Here is a 24,548-nt window from a genome sequence, read left to right on the forward strand (position 1 = left end):
TTCTGCTTCACTTTAGTTGTTTCGCTCGTTAAGATTTTGAACCCTTATTGCAGCGTTTCTCAACCTTTAAGTATTTGCGACCCGAATTTTCATAACAGTGTTAATCGCGCCCCCCTAACATTTTTTTGAAACCATAATAAAATGCCCTCCCTGATTACCTGAGAGCCCCACAGTCAACTGAGGCCTTTAAGCGAAACCTAAAAACTCATCTTTTTAGAAAGTCATTTTGTTAAAGTATTTTATAGACTCTTCTGTTCTTTTTTATTTTATTATTCTATTTTTACTCTGTAGCACTTTGGGATTGCTAAAATATAAAGTGCAATATAAATAAAATTTATTATTATTATTATTATTATTATTCCTATATTTTTTGCTGCTGATACAGCACTACAAGTTTAAAATTTCCCTACGAATAGCGAAATTACGCCACATATGGCAACATTCGCGCCCCCTTTTATGTTACTTCGTGCCCCCTAGGGTGCACCCCACAGTTTGAGAACCGCTGCCTTATTGCTTGTTTTAGTCTTAAACAGCTGTAGTCTTGGTTTTTAATTGCTCTTTATTAGCAATAAGATGCAAATGACAAAAGAAACCAGCATTTCTCGATTTAGCTTGTTTCCATTTACACCTGTGTGTATTTATCATGTACTATTGGGTTTAATTAAATACTTGGAAGGAAAGTGAAGAGAAAAAAGTGAAGCACTGAGAATAACTCGTCTGTTTTAGACTTCTAATTATTTGGATAATATCCTTAGAAAGGAAAAAAAAATCTAGGATATGAGAATTACCTGACATAGCAGAGTTAAAGCACTAGCAAGCCATGAAATTAAATTATTGACAAGGATTGTTTTTTAATTAAGCAACTGGGTTGGAACAAAAACCTGTGACCACTGTGGCCCTCCAGGACTGAATCTGCCCACCTGTGACCCTCGGTCTAGTGCTGCTCTCCCACAGGTGGCCTTTTTTCCCACAAACTCCTTTAACTTTATTTCACTAATTTGTCTCCATGGCAACAGAGTGATCTCAGGAGTGGATTAATAAGGCGAGAGTGCAGTCGTTATTGAACTGGGGGCACAGCAGAAAGAAGAGTGCAGGGCCTCTCGTTTACAGTCAATTCATTTTATTAACTACAGGTCCGATTTCCAGTGGACGGTTTATGAAAACTCCTTGGAACTCACGTCCCACTTTGCCTGATACAGCTTCATTTTTTTGATCATGTGACGTTGTGGCATGTCCTTTTTCCCCAAGCCATGCCACATCATGGGCGGCACGGTGGCGCAGTGGGTAGTGCTGCTGCCTCGCAGTTGGGAGATCTGGGGACCTGGGTTCGCTTCCCGTGTCCTCCCTGCGTGGAGTTTGCATGTTCTTCCCGTGTCTGCGTGGGTTTCCTCCCACAGTCCAAAGACATGCAGGTTAGGTGGATTGGCGATTCTAAATTGGCCCTAGTGTGTGCTTGGTGTGTTTGTGTGTGTCCTGCGGTGGGTTGGCACCCTGCCCGGGATTGATTCCTGCCTTGTGCCCTGTGTTGGCTGGGATTGGCTCCAGCAGACCCCCGTGACCCTATGTTCAGATTCAGCGGGTTGGAAAATGGATGGATGGATGCCACATCATGTGATTGGTGTTCACTGGTGCCCTTCTCAGGGTTAATTCCTGCTCTGCACCTGTTGTTGCCAGGATAGGCGCCAGTCCCTTGCTGCCCTAAATCTGGATTAACAAATTTATTGAAGAGAAAGAAGAAATGAGGCGGCACGGTGGCGCAGTGGGTAGCGCTGCTGCCTCGCAGTTAGGAGACCTGGGGACCTGGGTTCACTTCCCGGGTCCTCCCTGCGTGGAGTTTGCATGTTCTCCCCGTGTCTGCGTGGGTTTCCTCCGGGCGCTCCGGTTTCCTCCCACAGTCCAAAAACATGCAGGTTAGGTGGATTGGCGATTCTAAATTGGCCCTAGTGTGTGCTTGGTGTGTGGGTGTGTTTGTGTGTGTCCTGCGGTGGGTTGGCACCCTGCCCAGGATTGGTTCCTGCCTTGTGCCCTGTGTTGGCTGGGATTGGCTCCAGCAGACCCCCGTGACCCTGTGTTCGGATTCAGCGGGTTGGAAAATGGATGGATGGATGAAGAAGAAATGAGAAGTAATTGTGATAACAGCAAGACAACGTGACAGCACACCAGCATAACAAATGAGAATGAACTGCCTTTTAAAATAAGGGTGGCATAAGGTGCACCTTCAGAATACCAGGGCCAGATTTCAGGTGTAGGTTTACAAAATGTGACAATAAAGAAATTGCCCAGGATTATTTTACAGTCGTTTCTGTGTTTTGGTGTATCCAGGGTTTTATCTCTGGCTCATGTAAATTATTGTTTACCCCTGACAGCCTAACCCCAAACTCAAAAGGCAGGCTTCAGGCCCAAAGTGATGTTTTAAAGCTTTTAGAGTTCTAAACAAATTTTTTGATGCACACAAAGGGAGAGAAACCCGTAAACCTCTGGCTTGAAAAGACAAAGGTAACCAAATATCTTCATGATTGAAAAGTTTTTTTATATGAACAAAAAGAGTCACAAAAAGGAAAAAAGTCAACAACAGGCAAAAGGGTAAAACCTAAAAGGCAATTCAAGGCAAACAAGTCTCAAAACATAAAGCAAAGGCAAAATCGGAGCAAAGTACCAAGTCATGTAGTCGAAGTGCAAACGTCAGGAAGACGACAATAGACAAACTCCTAATGCCATCATGTGTCATCATCATCGTGTAACATCAGAGAAACCAAGGAAATCGTTATTGACTTTTGCCACCCAAACAGCCTCAATGTCAGGTCACTATTCAGGGAGTGGTCCACTCCTACAAGTACTTGGGGGTCCACATCAATGACGGGATAAAGTAATCTTGGAACACAGAGGAACTGTTATTATAAGAAAGGGCAGAGCAAGCTCTTCTTCCTTAGGACACTGTGGTCCTTTAATGTGGGAAGTGACATCCTTCACATCTTCTACAACTCTGTGATGGTCCGAGGGATTTTCTACTCTGTGGTGTGCTGGGCTGGTAAAATCACATCAAAAAGAGGCCCACCGAATCAACAAGTTAATGAAAAATGAAGACTAAGTTATGGGGTGCACTCTGGATTCCCTGCAGGTCGTAGCAAAGGAGAGAATTAAAACAAAACTGAGTGCCATTAGGAACAGCGCTGCACATCCTCTCTCTGACACACTAACACTGAGGCCTTTCAGTCAACAAATCATTCAGCAGAAGTGGGTCAAGAAACGCTACAGGGGGGCTCCTTTATACAAACAGCAATACACCCCCATAATGCCTGACTGCGACTGGGACTGTCAAGTCTGAACTTTTCTTTCTTTTGAAATCTTCTTGCTTTATAGTCATTCCAGTGTGTGTTCAGACCAAAGTGTGCATTTATATTTATTTATTTATTTATTTATTTAAAGTAAATAAAGATCTATCTATCTTTTATATAGTGCATTTCATACTTATCTATATATCTATCATATAGTGCCATGCATATCTATCTATCTGGTAAATAGTGCCTTTCCTATCTATTTATCTATCTATCTATTATATAGTGCCTTTCATATTTATCTAGGTATCTATCTATCATATGGTGCCTTACATATCTATCTATCTGGTATATAGTGCCTTTTACTATCTATTACTTATATAGTGCCTTTCATATTTATCTATGTATCTATCATATGGTGCCTTACATATCTATCTATCTGGTATATAGTGCCTTTTACTATCTATTAATTATATAGCACCTTTCATATTTATCTGTGTATCTATCATATAGTGCCTTACATATCTATCTATCTGGTATATAGTGCCTTTCCTATCTATCTATTATATAGTGCCTTTCATATTTATCTATGTATCTATCTATCATATAGTGCCTTACATATCTATCTATCAATCTGGTATATAGTGCCTTTCCTATCTATCTATCATATAGTGCCTTACATATCTATCTATCTATCTATCTATCTATCTATCAATCTGGTATATAGTGCCTTTCCTATTTATCTATTATATAGTGCCTTTCATATTTATCTACCTATCTATCTGTTATAGAGAGCCTTTTCTATTTCTTTACCTATCTAAATAATATATAATGATGAACGCTTTGTAAAGTTCATTCCATATGCCGTCCCTGCACATTCGATGTACAGAGAGGACCAGCGCTGCCTTCACAATACTTTGGTTTTCCCTTCTCATCAAAAGATATGTGTGTTCTGTTTATTTGTGACTCTCCTTTGGTCCAGGATGGGTACCACAATGGGCACCAGTTCCTTGTGACTCTGAAATGGTTAAGAAGTTAGAAAACAGACTGATGGATAGATGGGTGGACAGGCAGATGTGGACAGTGTGAGTGGTGCAGTGCTGGTTGATTGCGGCTCAGGACTTTAGCGTTTGTCCTCCTTTACTATTGTTATGGAATTTGCATGACATGCCCTGAAGTTTTTGCCAGGTACTCTGGTAAGTGCAGCTTGCCAGCACATCTACATTGCCCATATGTGAGAATGTACTCTGTGCTGGACTGGCATCCCCCCACCATTGATAAATCTCCTGCTCCCCATGATTCTGTAATGGGAAGACGGATTAAGAAATTACATGAAAATAGACCATTGAATTCTGTTAGTTCATCTACCGTGGATTCAGAAAGCACTCAGAAGCCTTCATTTCGGCATCCTTGATTGTGCTGTAGGTTTCATTTCAGATGGAAACATTGGACAATTCTACACTCAATAATGCATAATGACAAAACGAAAACACGTTTTCAGAAAGGTTTGCAAATGCATTAAAATGTATTTATTAACAATCAAAAACTTACCTTACTGTCTGAACTTCTTTCCGTCTGTCTTCTGCCCCTTAAAGTAATTGGGAGGTCATCCATAGAAATTTTTAGACCCTCTGAGGTGGCACTCCAGACTGTGCTCAGGCGCCTCCTGTTTGCTTTAAGTCTCCTTGAGATGGTCCTGGAATGTGATTGGAGCCCACCTGTAACAAACTGAACTGATTGGACGTCATTTAGAAAGACACACAGCTGTGTACAGAGGGTCCCACAATTCACACTGCATGTCAGGATAAAAAGCAACTCCAAGGAACTCTCTGTAGATCAATGCCAGTCCTGGAGGGCCGCAGTGGCTGCAGGTTTTCATTCTATCCCTTTTCTTAATTAGTGACCTGTTTTTGCTGCTAATTAACTTCTTTTGAATTCATTTTATTTGACTTGCTCTTGAAGACTCAGACACCTTAATTGTTTCTTTTTTCCTTAATTGGCAGCCAAACAATAATCCATCCATTATCCAACCCACTATATCCCAACTACAGGGTCACGGGGGTCTGCTGGAGCCAATCCCATCCAACACAGGGCGCAAGGCAAGAAACAAACCCGGGCAGGGCACACACCCACACACACCGAGCACGCACTAGGGACAATTCAGGATCACCAATGCACCTAACCTGCATGTCTTTGGACTGTGGGAGGAAACCGGAGCACCGGAGGAAACCCACGCAGACACTGGGAGAAAATGCAAACTCCAAACAGGGAGGACCCGGGACGCGAACCTAGATCTTCTAACTGCGAGGCAGCAGCACTACCCACTGTGCCACCGTGCCACCCGCCAAACAATAATGAGACACAAAATGAGCAAAAACAGGACCAGCAAACTGTGTCCATCATACAATATCTGAAAATAAATTCAGATGAAGGTCTTGGGAATGCTGATCTGCTCAAGTCCATTTAACATTTTCACAGTGCTGTTAGAAAAGAGAAAATCAACAATTTCTGAAATGTATGGTATTGCACAACGAGAGTAGCAACAAGCCATGGAATTAAAGAATGAGTTTAATTAACAACAAGAATCGGCGCTTCATGAAGCAACTGGTTGGAGTTTGAGACCCTGACTTAGTTGGTCTTTTGTTGACTCACTCGCTTCGTGTTTCATTTCTGTTTGGGTGCCATTTAAGGAAAGAAATGAAGCAATTAAGAGGGAAAATGAAAAAAAACAAGTCAATTAAAAAGAAAGGAAAAGGAGTTAATTAGCCACAAAAACGGGTCAACAATTAAGAAAAGGGTTTCTTAAACATGAGACATTCCTTTCTGAAAACATGTTTTTACTTTGTCATTTTGGGTTACTGCCTGAAGATTGATGAGCAAAAAATGGCCAATTCATCCAGTTGGTATTAAATCTACAGCTTAATGGAGTGTGCAGAAAGCGGAGGGTCTGAAGACTTTCTGTAATTTAAAAGAAACAAACGCGCAGGGACTCAAGGCTGTCTCCTGAATAGCAGGCTTGGTGGTTTTGTTTCTTTTCTTGCTCGGCTCAATGCTGCTGACGTCTTTTAGTTCGGCGCTGACATTTTCATGGATTTTTCTTTGCATGGCGCGATGACAGTAATAGATTGCTTTTTTGTGTTTTGTTCCTGTATTTCATTAATATAATTGTCTGTCATTTTCGCAGGCCGTATGCGCTATTCTCGTGCACTTTGTAAAAGTGTTTTCTATTTTTTCTCACTTTGAATTTCTTCTTGTCTTCCCAGCATTCGCTCGTCATTTCCTTCTATTTGCCTGTACTCCGGCTGACTGGCAGGAGTAAGAAAAAGGCAGAGAATTGTATAATAACAAAAGAACAGACGGAAAAGCTTAGAAAATAAGGGGTGTTAAAAATAACTCGACAAAACGAAAAACACAGCTGCAGCGGAAAATTAGCCATTGTGTCTTTTTGGCGTTCGAAGGGTACCAGCAAAATGATGGCATGTGAGGAGTATGAAAGGCAAACGAGCGGAGTGAGTGAGAATTCTAAAAATCAGCCGTTAGGATAAGAGAGTGGACTCTGTGACCGAGGACGTTGTGTGAATCATCGTCTAGCACAGGCATGCGCAACCTTTCCGCTATTGACGGCCGCACTACAGACTTTTTACTTTAATAACGGCCGCACTACAGACTTTTTACTTTAATAACGGCCGCCAGTAAGTCCAAGTAAACTTAATAATGTTTTATGATTTATGTAAAAATTTACAGATTACACATTAAAACAGAGTATGATATATCTGACAATATTCAATTTACTGGTCTACATATGTAAAAAAATGTCTACGAAACGTCATATAGGACAAAAAACCTTTACAGCAATTGTTTCAGGAAGTTTCGAAAACATCGCCATTAATGGCTTCCTTGCTCTTGCATGTTTGCAGACAGACTTGCAAAGTCAGGGGACTCGCTGGAGACCATTAGCCGTATTCCAGACTCTAGATTGCTGTCTACCAATCGGGTTCGGTACTTGTTTTTCAGATATTTCATTCTGGAAAACGCTGCTTCGCACATATGATGACCGTTTGCTAATGGCGATAGGCAGTGTATGGACTTAGCCACAAGGCCGTACAGGCGTACACTCCCATTTCCTTCTCAGTTCCATATTGGCTAGCCGCTAGTCACGTGACTTCAAATGTACTCCTGGGTGTCAGCCCATTTCAACCGAACTAAATATTCAAGTAAGCAAATCGGCTTTCGGCGTCACCATACCGACCCGGCCGACAAAGATTCCGCGGCGTTGAGACCCTTTACTCGCTGGAGTCCAGAGACCCTACACCTGCACGGCCGCCATTACGTACACTTTAATATACACGTCCACGGCCGCCAAAGTCCTTGCCCACGGCCGTACGGCCGCAGGTTGCGCACAGCTGGTAGCAGCTCTCGACACGCCGAATGAGCTAAAGGAACACTGGTGGCCCCTGGGCATGTTGACTACTGAGGCGTTGGTGTCAAGTTAGGAAGAATTCAGATGATCCCGCCATCCCTATTAGGGCCTTCTTCACCCAGTTCAGGGTCACAGAGGAGCCTGTCTTGGTAGATAGATACTTTATTAATCCCAAGGTGAAATTCACATACTCCGGCAGCAGCATACTGATAACGACAATATTAAAGAGTGGTAACAATGCAGGTAAGTTACAGGAACAAAACCCTGGACGGGGTGCCAGTCCATCGATCACTAGCAGACTCCACATTTAATGTATCAGTTGATTCCCATAAATGCTACCGCAAGGTGTAACACCGTTGCTCTGGTGGAGTCAGAGGGACGCAGCACCTCACTAATATGCTGGAATTGGACGAGGAAGCAAGGAAAACACACGGTAAGAGAGCTGCATATGAGAAAGGGAGCTGTTGTTACAATATCAGGATGCCACGATTACAAATCGTAACTGAATGCTGTCAACAAAAGTTTGAATTGCTCAAGGCTGCGCGTATCACAGCTTCTACTTTTAAATCACCAGCCTGGCGATGCCAGCATTAAAATATCAAAATAGATAAAAGACAAAGTGTTACTTCATCTACAGATAGCAGCTGGACAACAATAAGAGTGTGAATCTTAAACGTGTTTTTTATTATTATTATTAACTATTGTACGTATATTCCTGTAACATTTGTCTCAAAACCAAAAAATCTGTCTGGCGAGTTTCACTTAATATGTTATGACTGACTTAGCAAGCATCAGTCAACAGGACATTAAATCTACTAATCTAATCAATTTACTTTCAAATTCCTGATTATCATCAGTTTTGAACTTATACAGGAGAACGAGGACGGTATAATTATGGACATGTTATTCTGCAATTACAGGCAAATGCAAATATAATTAAGTTACAGAAGCCAGCTATATCAATTACATCGGGCTGTACAGCATCGAGCTCAAGTCTGTAATTACATCCACAAAAGATAAGTGCGCTCATGAAGCTCTAATCGTGTTTCCCCAGTGCAGGTATGACTCTGAGGAAGGGTAACGGCTGCCATCATGAAGTCCGTTACTGAACACACGTACGCTCTCCCTGGTTTGTGCCGGGTGAAGAGAAAGCAGCAGCTCAACTTATTACTTGCTTTTTAATTCTCACAAATCTTTCAGAACAAAAGGTTCAGTCCTATTGTTCACATTCTAAAACGGCAAACACGACAGTTCAGTTGCTATCACTAAGTATCTATGTGACCTGCCATCGTTCACACTGTGACAGTGCAAAAACCGTTGTAATGTGGTAACCCTCAATAAAACACTTCATAAATGAAAATCAGCATCTTTTATCTTTATTTACGTATTTTATGAACCCTTTCATTCATTAGATTCAATCCAGGGTGCCTGTGAATGTATTATTTAAATCATCTGTCCACCTTAAGACGTAGCAGTAATAAACAGTATAGCGGTTTTTAGCTTTTCAACACTGGAGTGGTAAACTGTTGGTTTATTTCACTCATCACATTGTGACTCTAAAAACCTACTCACCCCCTTGGATGGTTTCACATTTTAGTGTTATACAACATTAAATCACAGAGGATTTAATGTGTTTCTTTTTTTGACACTAAACAGAAAATGACTCTTTAATGTAAAAGTCAAAGCAGATCTCTGCAAAGTGGTCTAAATGAACTATACGTCAGTTGGCCATAAAAAGCACCCCACCTGTCCGTAGCTGTTCACTTAGCCTAACGCTGTTTGTCTTCCTCATTGGCAGGCTGTTAGTACGCTCTGAAAGGTGTTGGCTTTGTGTGACAGTCCGGGTTGGCTCCATGCACCCTATCACATTCGAGAGCCTCTTGAACCCAAACCATTGACAGTCATGTACCGAGATGAGCCGTGCAAATGAGGACACACACATGCAGCAAGGGGTAGCTGTGAAAGTGTTCAAGTGGTTTTATTTAAAACCATCAAAAAAATAAAGTGCAGTGTAGGTTTTCAAATATTCAATAAATAATCCATAAAATCAGTGAAACTATGCTGAGGTTAAAAATCCAGAATAAGTTAAAAAAAATAAAAAATGAGGTTAAAAATTCCAAAGTAGTTCTTTAAAACCCATGAGCCCCCAATGCTTCCATCTAAAATCGACGTCTCCTTTGCTTACCCAGCTCGGGTTCTTGCAGCCAAACTAGACGTCCTCCAGACAGGTGAACTCAGCTAATACCTGGCTCGGGTCCCCATTGCCTGGCCCTCGGCATTCACGGGGTGCTGTGCCATGCTCATGGCCACACACGTCTGCCACCGCCTGTCCTTTGGCCTCTGCTGGGGACATCACCCATTGGGCTGCCCCAACTCTCTGGTGATCGCTCAGCAGGACTGCACCTTCTTCTGCTCCAGGCTCCTCACCCTGAGGCTCATGCTCGACCACCTGCCTCCATTCTCAACAGCATGATCCTGCCTCTCAATCGTTCTGCCATTAACCCCTGTCCATTTTCTTCTTCTTCTTCTTCAAGCTTTCTCTCTGTTTCTTTCTGTTCTGTTCCCTCCTCTCTGCCATGCTGGCTCCTTAGATTGCCTTGATTGGGCACAGTTGTGATGCTTCGCCCACTCCGAGGCGTGAATGCGACACCCAGTCAATCCTCTCACTTTTGCACGTGAGTGCACAATTGGCCAGGCTTAAAGCAATCAATCCCAGAGTGGTGCCATCTTGTGTAAATCTGTGCCCATTCTATGCCTGCACAGTTATTTATTTAAAACTTGCACAAGGCCACGGACCATTCATCACACTATGCACTTGGTAATGCAATTCCCCTCCCATAATCCATCCATTTTTTAAACATTGTATCCAGCTAGAGGTCACAGGGAGCAGGTGTGCAAAGCAGTATGTGGCGCCACTCCATGGCACGGCACTCTCAAGCTTAGTTGACATTTAAGCTTATATGCGTGTCTGAGTGTAATGTGCAACACCACACAGCAACGAGTTGTGGGTTTAAATCAGGGTTAGAACATTGGAAAAGTTCTGAAGGTAACAGGTCATTCGGCCCAACAAAGACTGCTAATCTTGCCCACCTAATTCCTCTGAATAAAACACTGAGATGTGAACGTCCTTAAAGTCCTGTTCTGCCAGACTACTGCATCATTTATCCCACATGTCTCTGGTTGTGACTAAAGATAAACCTGATGTGAAATTTTACAGGTTTCCAACCTGTTGTTCCTGTTGAACTCATTTTAAAGAAAGAGCCTGGATCTACTCAGCTAATTCCCTTCATAATTTTGAATGCTTCAGTTGTGTCAGCTTTTAGTCCCTATTTACTTGAACCAGGGGTGGCAAACTCCAGTCCTGGAGGGCCGCAGTGGCTGCAGGTTTTCATTCTAATTATGTTCCTCATTAGTTTTTGCTGCTAATTAACTTCTTTTGCCTTAATTTTAATTAACTCGATTCAGGCCCCTTAGTTGTTTCTTTTTCTTTAATTAGCTACGAAAAAATAACGAGACACAAACAAGGTGCCACATGACCAGCTCACCCATGCCCTTCACACAATATCTGAAAATAAAGAAAGGTGAAGGTCTCAGTAAGGTTGGTCCCCTAAACATTTTGACAATGTTCTTAGAAAAAACGGAAAATCAACAGTTATGGAAATGTCTGCTGTGTCAGAATGAGAGCAACAACAAGCCACAGGATTAAATAACGAGTTTAATTAACAGCAAGAATTGGCTTCTCATTAAGAAACTGGTTGGAGTGAAATTAGTTGGAGTTTGAAGACCCAATTTAGCTGGTCAACTGTTGACTTGTTTCACATTTGATTTCTGTTTGGCTGTCATTTAATGAAGAAAATAATTAATTCAGAGCACTGAATCCTATACAGGGCTATTAAAATGAAGGGGAAAAGAAGTTAATTAGCAGTGAAAACTGGTCACTGATTAGGAAAAGGGTTAGAATGAAAACCTGCAGCCACTGCGGCCCTCCAGGCCTGGAGTTTGCCACCCCTGACTTAAACTGAAAAATTCAGCCCCTTCAATCGTTCCTCAAAGCTCATACACTTTATGGCCAAAAGTATGTGGGCACCCCTCTGAATTATTGTTAACCGATGCATGAACTCAAGCACTGTGAGCTCCGTTGACAAACGGAGGCAGTAGAATGTGTCGTACTGAAGATCTTGGTGACTTTAAACGTGACACTGTCATAGGAGGTGTGGACACTAGAGGGAACTGTTGCTCCTCAAACCCAACACCACTGACACCAGGCACAAGTTAAAGCACAAAGAGCTTTTTATTTTAAGGAAACTCTTGACAATACTTTCCCACCACCTCTGTGATCTTGGTTGATCTTGCTTCTTCTTTCTTTGTCCTTCACTCCTCCACTCCTCTTAGCAAGCTTTGTCCACCTACCACCTGACTCTGGCTTCTCAACTGTGTTTGAGGTGGTTCCTTTTATATTGCTCTTCGACCACATGGCCTGCCAGCACTTCCAGGTTATACAAAAACTTTGTCTCCTATAAGATCTCCACAGCACCTCCTGGTGGTACCCACGGCACCCAACAGGGCTGAGATAAAGAACTCCAAACCCATACTTCCCTGCGGGAATCTGGGGCACTGCTGTAATCCCGGGGAGCTGCCATCTAGCGTCTCAGGGGAGGCAGTGTCCTAAAGAAGCTGCCTTCCCCCATCCTTCCATATCCTGGGTGGGCTGGGCTGCCGGCCATCTCTTACATTGGCCACCTTTGCCATAAGTCACAGTATCAAAGTTCTGCTCTGTTACATCTGCCCTGCTCAACTGTATTGTATGTGCTATTACTGTGAAGTGAAGGCAGCAAGGAGCAACAACAGCTCAGCCATGAAGTGGCAGACCACACTAACTCACAGAACGGGACCACCAAGTGCCGAAGCGCATAACATAAAAAATCACCCGTCTTTTGGTGCATCACTCACAAGAGAGTTCCAAACTGTCTCTGAAAGCAACATCAGCACAAAAACTGTGTGTCAGGAGCTTCATGAAATGGGGTTACATGGCTGAGTGGCTGCACACAAATGTGCAATGTGAAGTGTCACAGCACACCGGCATTGGAACAGTGGGAACGCGTGATCTGGAGTGATGAATTACACTTCACTATCTGGCAGTCTGATGGATGAATCTGGCTTTGGCAGGTGCCAGGAGAACACTATCTTCTAGACTGCATAGTGTCTACTGTAAGGTGAGCTGGAGGGGGGCTAGTGCTCTGTGGCTGTTTTTCAGTCTTTGGGCTGGACCCCCTGGTTCCAATGATGGGTACTTTTAAAGCTAGAACATGCAAAGTCATTTTCGATAATTGTGCTCTTCCAACAGCTTGAGGAAGGCTATTTTCAGCTCCAGCATGACTGTGTTCCTGTGCACAAAGCCAAATCCATAAAGATATGGTGGGACTTGAGTTGTCTTCAACCCTATTGAGCACCTTCGCTGACTGTGAACCAGGTCTTTGTATCCAATGTCCACACCGGACCTCAGAAATGGGCACAAATTCCTCACAGATGCAGTCTCCAAAGTCTTATGGAAACCCTTCCCAGAAAAGTGGAGGCTACTATAGCTGCAAAGAGGTGGCCAACTCCATATTAATGCCCACGGTTTAGGAATGGGATCTCCAACAAGCTCATACAGGTGTGATGTTCAGGTGTCTGAAAACATTTGGCCATATAGTGTACCTCTCAGTCCTGGAAGCAGCCAAGTTGCTCTTCTTGGGACACCTCTGCCATGACTTTTTTGTAGCTTTTCCTGTAAATCAGCCATAGATAGATTTTATAGGAAAACCAGCAGATAATTCATTGATAGGCTGCTTAAGGCTAACGTGAACCAGTTTGATTTGTGCAACTTGGTGCTGAACCTCCATCTTCTCAGTTTACAACAGCAGACGCAGAGTGGCATCATAGACCTCAAAACAGCACTGAGTGTTTTCTCTGTTGCTTGATGCCCTTATGCAGGCTGAAACTCTTTATTAACAATGAGCGTACTGAGAAAGCATCTGACTTTAGCCTTACAACTTAATTTTTTGCACCATATGGAAAGACATCTTGTGAAGCATTCAGTTGACAGCTATGCTTGTGTTCTTGGCATGCATTGGGTCTCTGTGAATAATATTCACATGTACGACTGCCACAGAAATCAAAGATTAAAGCAGGTGTGTGATGATCAATTTAAAATTCAGAATTGTTTATACGCACCTTCCTTATATCACAGTTTGTGTATCTTGTGTCCTTTGAGATTTTGAAAGGAAGCTGAGTGTTACCTACTGTTGGTTTTCATCCGACCTTCTTTTTCTAAACATAATTCTACAAGAACGCAGCTTGGGCTGCTTTTAGTCTGCATTTGGAAAACGCAACTGGTGGGGAGGAGGCATCTTTGTGGTTAGCAGAGTCACAAATTGTGGTGACTTTGGGGCACAGGTCAGGTTAGGTCAGGTTGGGGAGCATGCACTGGTACAGCACGTTGCCGTACCCACCACACGACGAAACAGCTTGGGATCCTGATTGGCAACCCCTAGGCAGAAGCACAGTTCAGTCTCACCCATCTGTCTGCCGCAGCCAGGTGTTATGTGGGCATCACCTTGGCCTGGTCCAGCTGCTCTGGTACTCAACAGAGAGGATCATGCAAGCCAGATGACCCTCTGGGAATTGCGCCACATGGCCATAGTGACGTAACTGACACTCCCTCACTATGCAGGTAATGTACCTCATCGGGACTCCGTGACACAAAGTCAAACCAGCGGTACCCAAGGATTCTCCAAAGAGACACAGAACCATAGGAGTCCAGTCTTCGTCTCAGGTCACTGGATAGCGTCCATGTCTCGCAGCCATATAGCAAGACAGGAAGCACCAGGACTCTAAAGACTTGGACCTTCGTTCTTTTGCATAGATATTGGGAGCACCACACACCCCTTTCCAGCGACCTCATGACCCCTAAGTGCTCTCCCAATCCGTCTACTGACTTCATAGGAAGAGTCACCAGGCACATGACTGTCACTGCTGAGGTAAGGAAACCTTACAATGAGGTCGACACTCTCTCTGCAGACAGACACACTGCTGATGGCTGTGCATAAGAGGTCATTAAAGGCCTGGATCTGGTCACGGTGGTTTGATACTCTCCAAGTGAAATCGGTTTGTGTGACTCCTGTGTGTATCAGCTTAGACAGCCAGTGTGGCCAGTACCAAGGGAGATAGCTTTAAAACTCAGTGTTTAATTACCTTTCATCCATCTGTTTTCTAAACCTGCTTATCTTGAGTGGGGAAGATGGAGCCTAACTCAGCAAGCATCTGGAGCAAGGCAGGAACAATCCCTGGACAGGGTGTCAGCCTATCGCAGGGTAAACACACACACATCAGGGAACAATTTAGCAGCACAAGTCCACCAACCTGCATGTCTTTGGAGTCAGAGAAGACACCAGAGCATCTCGAGAAAACCCACAAGGACATGGGGAAGCATGCAAACTTCACATATGGAGCACCTGGGACTTAAACCATGGTCTCCTTGATGCAAGGCAGCAGTGTTACCACTGAGACACAATGCTGCCAGTTTACTTCGAAGTTTACTTTGATATTTTGGGTCACCTTGAGTAAACCTGTCACTAAATAAACAGCAGCAATAAATAATAATAATAATAATATATCATTTTCTAACCTGCTTAATCCAGACCAGGGTCATGGGGGGGCTGGAGCCTATCCCAGCTAGCATAGAGCACAAACCCCAGACATGGCACCAGTCCATCACAGGGCAAATTAGAATCTCCAGTTCACCTAAAATGCATGTCTTTGGCCAGTGGGAGGAAACCCAAACAGACACAGGGAGAACAAATGTGGCACTTGGTGCCATGGCCCACCTGCCAAGTTGTTTTGCCTGCCTAAGGAAAAGTCATCCCAGATGGAGGGTCGCAGGAATCGTGGGAAACATGGGTCCTTTCATCGGATTGGCTGGCCCAGCACTGTTTCAGCCGTGGAATGGCCAAATGGGGGAGGCAGCATGAAGGATGAGGTCTCCAGGACTCTACACAATTCCAAATCTTATTATGGGATATATCATCTACTGTTAAATTCTGCTATGTAATTCTAAAATTTATATTTTTTATTTTTTAGTATATTGAGGAATTGTTCTGTTCTTTGAACTGCATGGTATTGTATTGACCCCCTTCTTTTAACACCCACTACACGCCCAACCTACCTGGAAAGGGGTCTCTCTTTGAACTGCCTTTCCTAAGGTTTCTTCCATTTTTTCCCTACAAGGTTTTTTTTGGGAGTTTTTCCTTATCTTCTTAGAGAGTCAAGGCTGGGGGGCTGTCAAGAGGCAGGGCCTGTTAAAGCCCATTGCGGCACTTCCTGTGTGATTTTGGGCTATACAAAAATAAACTGTATTGTATTGTATTGTAACATGCAAACTCCATGCAGGTAGGAATCGGGACATGAACCATTGTTGTCTTTACTGTGAGACAGCAGCACTACCACTGCACCAACCATAATAGTAACAGCAAAAACAACAACAACAATACCCTAACATATAGGAAGGAGGAGGAATCTGGGGTATCCAGAGAAAATCCACATAAACATGGCGAGACCGACAGTGACCAGATCTGGAACTGATATGGCAGCAGGTGACAGGAGTTGTTTAAAAAAGTGCCAGGAATGTCAAAACAAGTTTATTTTTTTCAGTCTATTCAGCTTGTGGTAAAATTAACTGAGAAGAGACTCATAAGTGTTAATTTGTGATGTCTGATATATGATTTCTAAAATTGGTGAGGACACATCTGCATTTATATTAAAGTGATGGTATTTGATGACTGACTGTTGGTTTCCGTCTCCTGCAATGTCAGCTTGTTTCAAAGGTCAGATTCTCCATTGCACACAGGAGAAAAAATACAGAAAATGGGGCTCTCAGTTTCATGTACACAAGATCTTAAGTCAACACAGACACACAGTAAAATGAAGAAGGAATTAATTATAAACTGTACTCAAACGAGTCACTAAGGTCTAATGATATGTTTAGCACACAAGGTCATGAGGCCTACCAAGAGCACGGTTATAATTATCTAGCAAATAACACAAGTTTTAGCATCAGTTCATATTCTGTTGCCCTTATTTACTGCCTCATCTTGTTGAAGACTGCCAGAAATGGGTGTGCTTTATTTCAAAATATGTACAGTATGTGACATAAGACATGGGTATTTATTCACTCTTATCCTGTATAAATAACCTGAAGTCATGTCAGACAGAGCTCAACCTTTCTACTCATTTCTATCTTTTTTCCTTTCTAGGCTGTTAATGGAGAAGAGGTCGAATGACAGCCGGGACAGTGGTCATCACAGGCGGAATTTTAGCGGCAGTAATCTTATTGTGCATCATAGCAGTGCTGTGTTACTGTAGGCTGCAGGTAAGCCAACCAGAACATGCCAACCGCTTCACCAGTCTCAGTGACTCGGTTCATAAAATGGACAACAGACAGTCCAGTCAGAAGCAATCACATCTCAAATATACTAGTGGTGAAAGTGTAAGGTGCCCAATAGGCAAAGGTATTGCATTTCTGGATATATGAAGTCAAATTAGAATGTGAAATGAAGTGATATCTCATTTATAAAAGGTTTGAGGTTGAAACAAATACAACATAAAAAAATTAGCAATCAGAAGGTCTACTGAGGGCGGCATGGTGGCGCAGTGGTAGCGCTGCTGCCTCGCAGTTAGGAGACCTGGGTTCGCTTCCCGGGTCCTCCCTGTGTGGAGTTTGCATGTTCTTCCCGTTTCTACGTGGGTTTCCTCCCACAGTCCAAAGACATGCAGGTTAGGTGGATTGGCGATTCTAAATTGGCCCTAGTGTGTGCTTGGTGTGTGTGTGTGTGTCCTGCGGTGGGTTGGCACCCTGCCCAGGACTGGTTCCTGCCTTGTGCCCTGTGTTGGCTGGGATTGGCTCCAGCAGACCCCCGTGACCCTGTGTTCAGATTCAGCGGGCTGGAAAATGGATGGATGGAGGTCTGCTAATGGGAACAAGATGGCATTTTTATAGGTGGGGCAGAGGAAGTAATGTCATTGGGGCTGGAGCCGGAAGTGATGTTGACAGGCTCACATGGGATTTCCCCTCAAGTGGTCTGCAGGAGAAAATGAGAAAGCGTTGGTACACACTGCCACCCCCTGGTTCGGTGTGAAATGACCATCTTTTGAGCCCATTGGTTGCCCCCGGCTCACATATGTGTGACTATATATGTATGTAGGTATATATATATATATATATATATATATATATATATATATACACAGTATATATATAAATTTATATGTATTAGTTTATATTATATATATAAATATACAGTGCCTTCAGAAAGTATTCAGACCCCTTCACTTTTTTCATATTTTGCTATGTTGTAGCCTTGTCCTAAATTCATTTTAATTAATTTTTCCCTTCATCAAACAACATTCAGTACCTCAGAATGACAAAGCAAAAACAATACATTATTTGAGATTTTTTTTTAAATTTATTAAATATAAAAAACTGAAATTTTACATTGACACAAGTATTCAGTGCTTCATTGTGGCAGCGATTCCAGCCTGGAGTCTTCTTGGTTTTGACACAACAAGCTCCACACACCTGGCGTTGGTGGATTTTCTCCCATTCTTCTCTACAGATGCTCTCAATCTCTGTCAGGCTGGGTGGAGACCATTGGTGGAGAGCTATTTTCATGTCTCTCCCGAAATGCTCCATTGGGTTCAAGCCTGATCTCTGGCTGGGCCACTTAATACCATTCCTAGAGTTGTCTCAAAGCCTCTCCTGTATTGTCTTTGCTTTGTGTTTAGGGTCGCTGTCCTGTTGGAAAGTGAACCTTCAGCCCAGCCAGAGGTCCAGAGAAGTGTAAAGCAGGTTTTCATTAAGAAGGTCTCTGTATTTTGCTTAATTCAGCTTTCCCTCAGCCCTGTCTAAACTCCCAGTTCCTGTCACTAAGAAAGAACCCCACAACATGATGTTGCCACTGTCATACTTCACCATTGGAATGGTATTGTGCAGTTCACGGGCAGTGCCTTGATTCCTCCAGACATGATGCTTAGAACTGAGGTCAAACAGTTTAATCAGACCACAGAATCTCGTTTCCTACAGTATGGGAGTCCATTTGGTGTCTTTTTCCAAACTTCAAACAGGCTTTCAAGAGTCATCTGGCCACTCTGCCATAAAGCCCAAATTAGTGGAGCATCGCAGCGATGGTTGTCCTTCAGAAAGTCCCATCTCCATACATATTTTCTGGAGCTCAGCTAGACAGAGTGTTAGATTCTTAGTCACCTTTCTTGCCACTTTCTTCTCCAATGATGGCTCTATTTGCCTGGGTGGCCAGCAATAAGAAGAGATGTCATTGTGTCAGATTTATTTCATTTAACAATTATGGAGGCCACAATGCTCTTGGGAAACTTCAATGCTGAGAAATATTATGTAGCCTGTCTCAGATCTGTGCCTCGACACAATTCTGTCTCGAAGCTCTACAGGCAATTCTTTTGAACTCATGGCTTGGTTTTTGCTCTGATGCACACTGTCAGCTGAGGGACCATTGTCCAATCAATTGAATTCACTTCAGGTTGATTCCATACAAGGTGTAGAAACATCTCAGTGATGATCAATAGAATTGGATACACCTGAACAAAGTTTCAAGTGTCATAGCAAAGGGTCTGAATGCTTGTGTTAATGGGATAATTTAGCTTTTTAATCTTAAATAAATTTGCAAAAATTTCTTTAGTCCTATTCTTTCTTTGTCATTGTTACTTGATGAGGGAAAAAACAATTTAATTGATTTTAGCACAAGACTGCAACATAAGAATATGTGAAAAAAGTGAAGGGATTTGAATACTATATGGCACTGCGTATGTACTGTATATTTACAGTATATAAATGTACACGCATATACAGTACATGTACTAGCCCCATTAAAGTTGAAGCTGATAAAATCAAAGTAAGAAGAGTTTACAGCAGAGGTTATAAATAAAGCAGAGCATACTGCACACTCAAGTCAATTCAGTTCAGTCTCAGCTGGCCCAGGAGTGCCAGTGACCTTTTATACTGCCTGTGCACTCCCTGTTGGTAACCAGAGTAGTGAAAGACTCAAGAAACAAAACATGGCGATGCCCAATATAAAATAATATGGTGTCAAAATTAGAAGTGAAAATATACAGAAAAAAAGACCTTACGTGTGTGTTAAATATTTTGTTTAAGTGTAGACTTAGATTCGGCATTGGTCAAACCTTTTGTGGCAAAAAAGAAGTTTCAAAAATTGTATAGAAAAAGAGGCGGCACGGTGGCGCAGTGGGTAGTGCTGCTGCCTCGCAGTTGGGAGACCTGGGTACCTGGGTTCACTTCCCGGGTCCTCCCTGCGTGGAGTTTGCATGTTCTCCCCGTGTCTGCGTGGGTTTCCTCCGGGCGCTCCGGTTTCCTCCCACAGTCCAAAGACATGCAGGTTAGGTGGATTGGCGATTCTAAATTGGCCCTAGTGTGTGCTTGGTGTGTGGGTGTGTTTGTGTGTGTCCTGCGGTGGGTTGGCACCCTGCCCGGGATTGGTTCCTGCCTTGTGCCCTGTGTTGGCTGGGATTGGCTCCAGCAGACCCCCATGACCCTGTGTTCGGATTCAGCGGGTTGGAAAATGGATGGATGAAAATGGTATAGAAAAAGACCAGGTAAATCTAAAAGGGGACTAAATTTTAATAATGTATTCCAAATCATATATAGAGAGTTTGACTTTATATACTGTATATTGATATTAAAAACTAACATAACATTTTCAGACAGTCACAATATATTTAGAACTGACTCTGTATTTATTTAATTACACTTTAGATATTCGTCTGACTGACTTTACACAGTATGTTCAGATTTGACTTTATATATCTAGGACTGAGTCCTTATGCACTGAATTTGACTTTATGTATTCTGCATGTCATTACCGATTGGATAGGCTGAAAACATTGGTTTGGTAACCTCAGACTAAACATTGACAACAGCTTGAAGGATTCATTTGGAGACCCTCTTCCAGTGTTTCTGGAGCAGCAGGTTTATTTGTACCAGACATCTTCTTGAATTACTCATGTCCACGGACACCTAACAAACAAAGATTCCCACATAAACAAGTATTAGTACATGGGGCCAGTTACCGCTCTTAATGTTGTGTCAGTGAGTTGCCGACTGGGTGCCTTCAAGCCTTGGCTTGACTTAAAATGTTTCTATTCAATAACCCAATTCCAGCAGTCTACGTTAAATAGTTTATTACTTAATTTCATAATCCAGCTGACAAAATTGTAATTATTATACTCTCATGTTTTACATTAGTTAAGTGATCAGTGTGCATGAACTCTTATCGCATTTGTTATATGCTGGGTAATGTAAATGACAGTTGTCTGGCATACCCAGTGGTGTTTAGGATTAAAGGCTGTCATGAATAATTTACTGTCATCATCGGCAAACAAGAAAATGACACTAAGAAACATATGTCCTACATGCATTTCTGTGTTTATCCAAAGTGGCAGTGTGCCCCCTATATTACCTCTGGGGTCACATGGCAGAGTTTTAAATAAGACAAGCAAGAGTGAATTATGAATGAGTGTTGGAATTGAATTATTTATTAAATTACTCATTGCTAATGATATAGTGCCTTTGATAGAGTAAGAAATAAATATTTTACAGATTCTTTCACAATATTGGACATTATTATGGACTTAGCTATACCAACCAGAAACTACCCAGGCTCTGAGAGATGCCAGGCTATCATATCATTTCTAATTGCAGTCAACTTAAATACACAATAGACTTAGTGGAGACAGGTCACAGAGTTTTGGTTCAGTGTTAATTTATATTTTTGTTAGTTACACAAAGTTGTTCATCAATACAACTATATGCATAGATAGAGAGGTGTCTAAAAGTGTAAATGCATGTGGACTTTTATTATCATATCATCAATACATGGGCAGTACAGTAATATGAAATGTCGGTTCTGCAAAGTTCTACCTGGACACCTTGGGCATTGCTGCAGACAAAGGATAATACAAGTAAAAATATCTACTGCATAAGGGTGTGCAATTAAGCAATTAAAGAATATTGTACAGTTTTCAGAGTAAAACAATATACAGTAATAGTGCAACATACCATAGACAGGACATGTTGGACACAAGGAACACAAGGGAGGTCACTGGCAGCAGTTCCTAAGAGCAGACATGCAGTTTGAGGAACAGAAGATGTTTAAACAGTCATGGACATACAAGTAGGTATTTTCTTTTTTATGGCAAACAGAAGCAGTAATAGAGGTTGTGCAGTGATTCAAGTCCGATTTCGATGTATAACAGGCTGCCAGTAACACATCTCTGTAATTGTAGCTTCCTCGTCTGCCCCAAACATCCTCATTAAGGTGTTGGTCAACATTTATTTGATGCAGCCTCATATGTCTCCCTTATGCACAGAATACGGCCAACCCTTACTCTTCTCTTTCTTTCCCATTTTTTTCTAAATATTGTGAATTCTTATATAACATACTACTGAACTGAGCAAAAGTTTCCATTGCAGTTATCATAAAGGGGGACTCTCTTCCTCTGAGTATAAACTACAAAAAAAAAAGAGATGAAGGCAAATGTAAATACTTCAGTGGATGTGGCACTGTAACACTACTGTATGCCTGTGCCCGTAAATATCATTTTTTATTTGTATTTTTGTTAGTTTATTTTGGCTAAGGATACATTTTTATGGATTTTTAAATACCTTTAATTTCAGAGAATCTTACAGTAATCTTGTCTGCATTGCATATTTTGATTGGAAGGTTGTTCATTTGATTGAACTTGTTTTATGTTTTGAAATCATCATCATCTTCTGTTTGTTTTATTCTGGTCGTCACCAATTTGTTAACACCCTGACATCCCAGCCTCGCAGCGCTACAAAGCGTAAGTTGTGACCTCATGAGCACAGTGTTGCAAGCTGGAGGATTTCAAAGCTAAAAAAATTTCCAAGTACTGTACTTATTATTGACGCTTAGGTTTTCAGACTGTCTTGTTTGGTTCTTTATAACTGAGTCTGATTGCATATTAAGGTTTAGTTACATGATCCTTCACATCTTCACACTAATGACCTCCACTAGTCTTTTGGTTTTCGATTTCATCTCCTGAACCTTCCCCTCTTGCTCTAGCGGCCTGATAAATGTAAAACCTTGTAACGGCTGACCCCTTTACCCAGCCGGCAGCTACACCTCCAAGACCTGTGGCCTGGATAATTTACTGAGAAAGAATCTAACTATCAAGCCGTACTTCTAACCAAGTAAACTTTTCCCCACAATCGAAGGTGTAAATATAAGTACACAAAAGCAGGATGTAAAATTAAACGGATTAAATGTATTAAATGAAACAACAAGACATGAAAAAAATAGAAAACAGATATAAATATAAATAACCCTCCACCCCAGCAACAACAAGACTCCACCAAATATAAATACAACAAAAACCTTCCCTTGCCCCTGTAACATATAAACACACAACACGAATAACAAAAATTGAATGAGATACGGAAATTAATGTGAACTTGAGTCCGGTTATAAAAAACTGACCTGAATGCGGTTGACTGAACTAGCGAAAAATGAGTCGTTTGATTTTCCCCGGACAAAATGGAGCAGCCTCACCGTGAATCCTCGTTGCGTGGTGGATAATTAACTCCGACCCCGGGGTCTCTCGTGATGAGGTTCTTGAAGCAAGTCCGGCGGATAGAAAAACAAACTGGATGGAAATGCGCGATGTAGAATATAACAGGTACAGATGGCTCGTGGTCGTGAATGTGAAAAATCTCCTTCTCTCCTCTCTTCTTCCTCTCCTCTCTCTCCTGCTGGCTTAAATAGTCCTGTGACGGCGGTAATTGATTAATCGTGAACAGGTGTTTTCCAGGTTTGCGGCTGTGGTCTCCTTCCATCATCCGTCCCCCTTTACGGGGACGGCATTAACTGATACACATACAAACAGCAGACGGGACAATGAAAGGAGACACACTCAGAACTGACATTTAACAACACTAACTATGTGACCCCGCTACAACCTTGTGGCAGAATAGTAAGTAAGATTGGGGCAAAACAACACAACACAAAACAAACATAAAACAATTCAAGAAAGGAGAGTGGAGAAAACACAGTTTCTAATATAAAATGTGTCTATGATAGTAAGAACTATCAAAAAACATCCATGAAAAAATTTCCCTTTACTCATGTCGCATAATCCACAAGTCAAGTCATCTGACCAGGCATTTGAGTAGAAGACCCCCCTGAATCCCTTCATTACGTTTGCCTTCATATCCAAAATGGAGTACCTTTGGTGGCAGTCTATGAAACTGTACATGTGAATTCACCTTCTGATTGTTGAAGAATCTCAGATTTGCACATGTCTGAGGCTTATTCTCTTTCTGATATGTTTTTGCTCTCTTTTCTTTAGCCTTTAACATTTACTTGTACACGTCTCTCAGTGAACTTTGCACTAGTGCAATCATGTGAAATGCAATATTAGCATATAAATAACCAGACCCCCAATCAATGAATGTCTCAAAGCTCAATGAAGTTCACAAGAACATTTACTTAACAATATTTTAGTAAAATCGCATGTGTTTTGGACTTTGTGAGCATACAACTGGATGACTTAACACTTGGATTGTGTGACAAGAGTAGCGTGAGATTTCTTCCAAGGACATTTTTGATATTGTTTGTTGTTGTCCAACATTGTTCACCATAGATGCGTATTCTGTTAGAAACTTTGTAATCTATGTTTAGCTTGAAAACATAAGATAAACAATTTTTACTACATACTACTGAAAATATCATTTTTTGGTGAAGTATTTGTGAAAA

At 42.0% G+C, this 24,548-nt stretch overlaps 1 protein-coding gene across 1 annotated transcript in view; it reads left to right on the top strand.

Annotated features, from left to right (window-relative positions):
* Positions 1-24,548, top strand: part of fam163ba (family with sequence similarity 163 member B, genome duplicate a) — a 136,596-nt gene that overhangs the window by 104,002 nt on the left and 8,046 nt on the right. The window contains exon 2 of the mRNA XM_028809191.2: positions 16,986-17,101. Coding sequence (XP_028665024.1) covers positions 17,009-17,101 — 93 coding nt within the window. The 5' untranslated portion in view covers positions 16,986-17,008. The remainder of the gene's footprint in view (positions 1-16,985; positions 17,102-24,548) is intronic.

The sequence above is a fragment of the Erpetoichthys calabaricus genome, chromosome 9 (genome assembly GCF_900747795.2).
Source record: "Erpetoichthys calabaricus chromosome 9, fErpCal1.3, whole genome shotgun sequence".
Classification (NCBI taxonomy): domain Eukaryota; kingdom Metazoa; phylum Chordata; class Cladistia; order Polypteriformes; family Polypteridae; genus Erpetoichthys; species Erpetoichthys calabaricus.